At 36.6% G+C, this 8,635-nt stretch overlaps 1 protein-coding gene across 1 annotated transcript; it reads right to left on the bottom strand.

Moving 5' to 3' along the window:
- Positions 1 to 589: 589 nt before the first annotated feature.
- Positions 590 to 8,041, bottom strand: crabp1b (cellular retinoic acid binding protein 1b). Its single transcript, XM_057340562.1, has 4 exons — positions 7,839 to 8,041; positions 6,324 to 6,502; positions 5,164 to 5,277; positions 590 to 911 (listed from the first exon to the last, which is right to left on the bottom strand). The coding sequence occupies exons 1-4, from the start codon at positions 7,906 to 7,908 to the stop codon at positions 861 to 863; spliced, it is 414 nt and encodes a 137-aa protein (XP_057196545.1). The 5' UTR covers positions 7,909 to 8,041; the 3' UTR covers positions 590 to 860.
- Positions 8,042 to 8,635: the final 594 nt, after the last annotated feature.

The raw sequence follows: 8,635 nt of genomic DNA, 5'->3' as shown, positions 1-8,635 counted from the left end.
AGCTGCAAGTTCTCATACTTCACTGGAGTCAGTTTTCTATTAGGAAATGCAGTTAACACTTATTGCTTCCTTTTATTTATTTACATATGTGTAAAATAAGACTCAAGACACCTTTATAGTTTCCTGCAAAATAAGCCCAGTTGAGTTTAGGACCAATGAGGGCAATAAAAACTCCACAGTCGTGTTTAACTCGTTAGATGTGGGCCGTGATTTAATTAAGATTTGGCCCCATAGTACAGTTAAACACTCTCTAGAGAAATGGGTCATAAAGGCACTCCAGTGCCATAACTTGCAAAGCATAAAATATAAAAACCAATGAGGGCTTTTCTCACAGATGCCAAAGCTTTCTTTTGACCCCGCACGCAAGCTGCGGGCCGTGCCAAGTTTGTGGCGTTTAGACAAGCTGTTCCCTTTTGTTGTTGTTTTTTGGGAATGTGTTAATATCTCGAATAATTAGATGATTTAAATTGTGATTTTGAAGGTCATAGGCTACACCTTCAGCACTTGGCTTCATACCTTTAATAAACGATGCTGGTCAACTTTATTGGCGGTAATGTTTACAATCACATCTGTAATACTTGGAGGTGGATTTGTTTTTATTTCATGATAAACAAATACAAAAATAAAGATTAAAAGAATGTACTTAGACTGAAGAACTGCAGTCAACTATTGTAACTGCTCTAAAATTGTTTACCAGATAAAAACATTAATAGAACTAGCACTGTTTTAACATGTCTAATGTACTGTAATGTACAATGACAAACAATCAAGTTCTTTAAAAGAAAGTATCGACTAACACACTATAGTGCAAGTTAATCATGAAATATGCCGGACTGTAACTCCATCGGTTGCCTCTGCTCTCATTCTCGGACATAAATCCTCGTGCACACCACATCGGCTGCTCCAAAGGTCTATACAATACAAATAAAAAAGAGAAGAATGTCATTAACTCCGTTATTTTTACAGAATCATTAACAGTTTGTTTTGCGTGGTATGATTCTGTGGTGTCCTTAAATAAACAGCATGTGACACTTAACTAGAAACCATGTTTACCATAATATATGCATTTTTACCATACTGTAAACATCTGAAAATTCTGTAAAACATATATATATATATATATATATATATATGTGTGTATTTTTTTCTAACGATGTAGTTGGTTGGAAATGTGCATCACTGAATTGTTATTGTATCGATCAGTAGCTGGCCCCTGCAGACCTGAAGGACTCTGACAGCTCTGCTTTCAGGTTTGACATCCCATGCTGAGAGTGACAAGCTCTCGTGTCAGGAAGAGGAAAAAACTCATCCTTTCTGACAGCTCTGTGCTAGACTTCAATATTTACTGAAGTTTGTACGTCACAGCAAAACTGAGGCATCTGACAACACCACTCGCCATCTGGGCTGCCGAGCGGGAAAACTGAAGGACCGCTGCACGTACACTTTTAAAAAAAATGGTGTTGGGCCATCTGCTGTGTGCAGCAATGTCCTAGGAGACATTAGAGAGAAGAGTGTCAGGCCCCTACACACTGCCAACATTCCTATGTAACATGATCAATTAGACCCATTTGCACAGTCTGCAGTGGGTCAGTGCCAGCAACCTTGCTGTATGATGCCTGCAGCTTCATGGTAATGTGGTCATTTTACCAGGAGTCCCACATGTGCTGAAATAAACAGGTTAGGATGATGTAAAGTTGATGTAAATGGATGAAAAGCGCTCTGATGTTAAATGCTTGGAAAATATTTATTTAAACTATGCAATGAAACGTTATTTTCATTACACAAAAAGTACTACAAACAACAAAGGTTGTTAATATTCATTATGTGAAGAGGGATCATTTAGAATTAGCCGATGCTTTGGGGTGATTGTTTGGCTAATGACAAAACAGCTGGTCTTGAATGGGAAAGACTTACATCATTTATTACCATCGCCACATATTCAGAAGATATTCCTCCTCATAAGCTAAGAGGAGCTTTGATGTGAGCCAGATGCATCACCATTGTGCTGTGATCACATTTTCTGCTATGGTTAATAAGTTGCAGATGGGACTCTAGTGTGTCTTGCTTCTTGCATGTCACCAGCTGTGTTGAGATCCATGAACACATTAATGTAGTGGAACATTGTTAATGCTACAGTATAAATCCCCGCTGACGTCATTTATAGCAATAAAAGCTATAGAAATTTAGAGAGAACCCAAACTGGACCTTTGTTTTTACATTGGGGGTTGTGTTTTTTGTTGTATAAATTCTTCAAATTTATAAAAGGGTACACTTAACAAATGCTGTGTCACTTTAAGAATTTAGAATTGGGTCAAAAAGGGACAAATCAATAAACCCAGACTTTTTTTTATATTTGAATCAACATTAAAGGGATAGTTCACCCAAAAATGAAAAATTGTCATTATTTGTTCACTCTCTAGTTGTTCTAAACCTGTTTAAATTTTTTTGTTTGGATGAACAGAGAAAGATATTTGGATGAATGCTTGTAACCAAAACAGTAGCAAACCGTGACGTTTGAGCCTTGGCCCTCTGCGCACGTGATTTGAGTGATCTAGAATTACTCTCGTGAGACTTGGAAATCTCACGTGGATAGAGTCTGTATCAATCCAGGAAGTCAATATACATATAAGGAAAATCGGCCGACTTTTATTGAAAATAATATTTTAAAGTTTTGAAATATTATTTTTCACGATAGTTTAGGTCATCACAGAGGGCCCTGAGGGTTCGCTACTGAACCAAACAGTTCTTGGACCCCATGGACCTTTATCACAATTCCAGCGAAGCAGTGTGTCGCTTTTTCCGGTAAAGCAACACAGTTAAAACCAATGGCTGAATCTGCTAACCAGCGGTGTTACTGCAGCACCCGGCTGCTTTAAAGCTGAACATCCACCTCCTTACCTCCGTTTTCACAATTTCTTGACACAAAATAATTGAGGAAAGCATGCGTGAGATTGATACTGCGAAATGAAGTGCCTTTCTTTTAAAATAACATGCGGAAGTATGTTTGTGTGCAGTATGCGCTTCGAAACTGAGGATGTTTATCTCTTTAACTTGCTGAAATGTTCCTATAAATATATTTCCCATCCAAATGCACATTCTAAATAATAAATATATTTATTTCCTAACATATGTTTTCTCTGGTCATATTTCATTTTTCATCACTGATAAACACCCATCATGGAAATTACACATTTTTTTGTGTTTTATTATAGTGGAAGTGTAGTATATATTTGTAGTAAAACCAATGGTATTTTATAGAGCTTGGTCATTTTTCTTAAGAGCAGTATTCCTTACGTGCGTTGTTAGTCCTTAAAATAGCTGAATGCATTGTAACTGCCTAAAAGAAATGTAATGATGTTAAACACTTAATTAACCTTAAAAGAGTAACGCGATGACAGCTCGGCTACATTGAATATTAATTAATTTTGGCGTATTTGTGAATTACATGCAGTAAAATGACTGTCAATGAAAAATTACACACAAAAGGGGATAAAAAATATTTAATATAAATAAATGCACATTCTAATCTTATTCATCAGACAGCACACTGGTCACTAATTTGGAGCACTGACTGACACCATGTGATGAAATACACGATATGACTGCATTCACAGATAGGCTTTGCTGGATTCAAACTTAAAATTTGGTTGAGTTTGTAAAAATCTGTTCACAGTAATCATCAGAATATCTCGTCTCCTGTCTCTAAAAATGTCTGGATTTTGAAATCATTTTGCGGACACTCATTATAAGAGGCATTTAGTCAAATAGGCGATTGCAGCCTATTGTAATAAACATAACTGGAAAAATCGATACTCTGCTTTGACGAGCACTTCCGGTGTTCAATTCCTCCGTGGTAAAGGTCCATTGACTACCATAGTAGGAAAAAATGCAATGGTAGTCAAAAGTGCCCCAGTACTGTTTGCTGTCCTATACGTCCTTCAAAATATCTTAATTTTTCCTGTCGTCAATGGGGTCTAAGAATTGTTTGGTTATTTACATTTACATTTTGTCATTTAGCAGACGCTTTAAGCATTCTTCCAAATATCTTTCCCTGTGTTCATCAGAACAAATACATTTATACAGATTTGAAACAACTCGAAGGTGAGTAAATGATGACAGAATTTAAATTTTTGGGTGAACTATCCCTTTAAGTTAAACACAACCCAACGCTGGGTTGAAAATAACCCATCGTTTCAAAAGTGTACTTATAGGAACAGTTCACCCGAAAATTAAAATTCTGTCATCATTTAGTCACCCTCATGTTGTTTCAGACCTGTGTAAATTTTCTGCTGAACAAAAAGTACAGATATTTGGAAGAATAACCAAACAAATCTGGGGGTAGTTCAGGGTGCCCCAGAACTGTTTAGTTTCCCGCATTCTTCAAAATATCTTCTTTTGTGGTCAACCGAACAGATTTTAATACAGTTTTAAAACAACTTGAGGGTGAGTAAATGATGACATAATATTTGGGTTAACTATCCCTTTAGCTTTCACCCAAAGCTTTATAAGCTTATACAAATTAGTCAAATTATAAATATGATCAACTCAAACATTTTACAGGTGTTGCAGAAGATTTAATCTAGAAATTAGTGTTGTACCAGTTTGTTCATGGTCTAAGTCTTGTTTACTTTTTCGACACAAGTTACCTTTGTGCTGTGCTGTTTACAGCACATATTTTCAGTGACACATTTGTAAAATGGTGAAAAAACATTTCACAGCATGAGCATTTCGGCCACTACAAGTCTTTCAAAAATCTGCTTTAAAGTTTTTACAACAGAGGCCAGTGAATAAAGCCAGTAATAAAGCTTCTTAGTTATAAGGCCGGTGTACTGTTGTCCATCTGGCCTGTAAAGCAGAACAGGCCAGATGTTTGTCCATGCTGCATATTTGTAAGAATCCCAAACCAATACAAAAACTTAACAAATGCTTTATTGTTTCTTTTTGATACCAGACGGATGTGAGTGCTCAACACATTCACATTCACATTCACAAAGAAAGAAAGAAAGAAAGAAAGAAAGAAAGAAAGAAAGAAAGAAAGAAAGAAAGAAAGAAAGAAAGAAAGAAAGAAAGAAAGAAAGAAAGAAAGAAAGAAAGAAAGAAAGAAAGAAAGAAAGAAAGAAAGATGTATTAATGATAGTAATGAAATGATGGGAAAGTCCTCACCAGGATGAGTTCGTTCCCTATCAGTTCTCGTGTCCAGTAGGTCTTCGGGCCATTGCCATCCACCATGGTTTGTCTGCAGGTTATCTTATTAACTGTTTCCCATGTGGCCAAGCTCTGTGAACAAACCAATGGCACACAAAAAGCCTTTGAAGATAAATGGTAATTGTATGTACTTTGTGATTCTTTCAGCGGTTGAAAAATCTTCCTGAGAGAAATTGTTTTGTTACCATCTGTGTTTAGAAGCAATGATTTAGATCGATGTCTCCGAATGCATTTCATTGGCACATCAAAAGCTCTTTGAAAAGAGTGAATCATAAGAGTAATGATGAGAGAGGACCACCACGAGTGACCTGCTCGGTCATGTCGATGAGTCACAGTCATATTTTATCCTTCTGTATAACCTCTCTGACTAGACCCTCTAAGATTCTTCACCGTATGTAGACTAACATCCTTCTCCTTAACTGTGCTGTGTATAATTGAATGACTAAATATACCCTTCATTCTGTATTTGAGACAAAAGCAAAATACCTAAAAAGTCCGGTGTTCATTTAGTCAAAAACAGATTTTTGTGTCAGACCTTTTTATTTGCTCATAAAAAGGCAGCGGTCATAAAGGTCAGCTTGTAAAAACAGCTTTCCGTCACATGACGATTTGGTCTGCCCTGTTGGCATCTTCTCGACGCTCCCAGAATAAAAACTCTACGCTCTTATGAAACACATCCTCTCATATCAGTGCTTGTCAACTCTTTAGTATGCAAACATTATCTTTCCCTGTGCTGGAAATCTGATGGGTGCAAATGTTTGAGTCAGAATCCCTTCAGATCCATTCAAATCCAGGAGATTAAAGGTGGAAGACATAAGGTTGACTTTAGCTAGTCCAGATAAGCCTGCTGTATTGCTTTGACGGCTTCGGGTGACATATAATCTAATTTAGCAAACTGTCTGCGACATGGCTGAGAAGTGTCAGATTTGCACAATCACATACTGTCTGTTGCTTTTGTGTTATTCTTCAACCAATAACAAGTGTTAAAGACAATTCTCAGTACAATGTAGATTGTATTATACTTTTTGTCTATACAAAACATTAAAATGTAATTTTGTTTTACTCAGTTATTAAGAAATGAATGAAAAAGAAAATACCAAATTCATGTCTGACTGTACCTTGCATTTTCGGCCATCGACGGTCTCTTCGTTGAACTCCTGTCCTATCTGGAAGTTGATTTCGGTGGTCCTCACAGTAGTAGATGTTTTGATGTAGAACTGTTCACCATTCTGACAAATCTCCACGTGGGGTTTGGAAGCGGCTGCACAGGCCACCTTTCTCAACATAGCATTCACCCCTACATTGCACAAAGCATGAACTCATCATAAAATAATACAATTCAATTTTTTGCAGAAGTATTCGGTGCCATTCAGTCTATGCTCTTATAGCTCAATTAGTAGTGCACGGCACAAGCAACGCCAAGGTCATGGGTTCAATTCCCAGGGAATGCACAAACAGATTAACATACCTTTGAATGGACTGTTGCTTTGCCTCATGACAGAATAAAAAGGAGCATTAGGGAAAATAAAGGCTACAAGTGGGTATTTATGTCTTTGTAACATTTACTCAACGTTCATTTCAAGTTCTTAATAATATGACGAGAAATCTCTTAAGTGTTCTTCTGTGCTATAATGATCCTCTAGCATGCTCTAATTTCCCAAAGACTGCCATACTTGCATCACATATTTGCATCTGCTGCAATAGAGCTAAGGAAATATTTTAATTGCATTTGTGTGCTTTAAAAAAATAAATGATTATAGACATTCATTTTTCTCCAAGCCACAACTGGGGCAAAGCAAGCATTCATAATGCTATGGTATGCCATTTTCTGTCATAAATAGTCAGTACAGATTGCTATCAGCAGATGTTACTAATAAGGAGTTACAATGACAAGCTGTTGACTGGAAGGAATTTCATGGCTTTTGGACACACAGAGCTGGTCAACGCTAATTACAAACGTATTGGACTTTATAGCACAGGACTGTAAACTACTGCATTAGTCAGTAAATGTTTCATCAGTTTTATAAATCCATTTAATTCTCATTTCCCAAAAATGCTCTCTATTCCTGGAAAAGGCAGAGCAGTTTTCTATGGATCTGTACTCTTCTTTTATTGGCTACTGATATATATGTATATTTTATAATACCAAAATATTGTACAAATATTACATTGCTTAAATACTGTTATATTGCTTAAAGGTGAATATAAACTTTTTTTTATTTGTTTTTTGTTATTGTGACCTGTTTCTCCAATTTTCATTTTCTGCAAATAGAAACAATATTTGAAATTAAAATAAAATGAATAAAAAATAAAATATTCAAAGAGTGGGTGGATTTTTGTAACCTTTTCCAAAAACACTGTCTGTGGCTTCAAGAATTTAAATAAGAATCCAGCAACACATGCTGCCAAAGAAACAAAAGAGACTGAATAAGCAGCCTAACAGCCCGAAAATAATAGTGATTTACTTTTCACACTAGTTAATCCATGAATATGCTATTGAAGAGGAAACAGCAGAAAAAAGAGAGCAGCCCTCATGTGGCCTAGACAACAGGATGAAATAGTCTAGTGATCACAAAGCATATCCACTTCTCACTTGAGGAGGTAAAAATAATCAAACGGAGAGGATCGCTTACCAAGCGCTTTGAGAAGTTCTTCAAAATTTTCACTGCTCTTCATCTTCCAGTTTCCTGCAAAATTGGGCATCTTTACCTAGGACCTTTTTATCACCCTTGCACTTTGATAAGAAAAATGGCTTTACTTTTAATTTAGAAACAACACGTATTTACTCCTATCTGATTCCTTTCTTTCTCAGCCTCACTTGTCCACACTGTCACCTTCTCTTTCTTTCTGTTTCTCTGTTAAGCTTGCTGGACCACTATTGATAGCAAGCATCTGTGACGTATGTCAGAAATCCCTCCCTCTTTCCCCAGATGGATCTAATGGCTTACAGGAGCACCCATTCTCTAATGCTTCTCATTCATCTAACACTCTTCGTCACTTTAATAACATCCCAGCCGTCACATTTATTTTCATATGAAGCTTCTGGAGAACTTAAGTAGTCAGTTTTTACTTTCTGCTCCTCGGAGTTATTGCATTTCGTTAGGTCATGAATAAAATAAATAAAATAAAATCAGTTGAAAGATTTTCTCTTTCTTCCTACGCACTTTTGAAAAATATTCAACAGTGCCACTGTCATACCCAATATAAAGTTACTTTAAAAGATATATTTCGTTGATGAAACTGGGAGCGTATACACACTCGGAACCTAAAACAGATTAAGCTCAATTCAAATTGTTCCTCCTTTTAAACAACCTGCCACTCTACAAAAAAGCCCCTGAACATGTCCTCATCAGATTTCCCATGAACACCCATTCATTCATCCCGGGTTCTGCCTCCCAAGAGGAGAAGGACAGGAGCCCCAGGAGAGAAA

This window comes from Triplophysa rosa, linkage group LG1 (assembly GCF_024868665.1).
Source record: "Triplophysa rosa linkage group LG1, Trosa_1v2, whole genome shotgun sequence".
NCBI lineage: Eukaryota > Metazoa > Chordata > Actinopteri > Cypriniformes > Nemacheilidae > Triplophysa > Triplophysa rosa.
The sequence above is the reverse complement of the archived record's forward strand: the minus strand, read 5'-3'. Positions and strand labels throughout refer to the sequence as shown.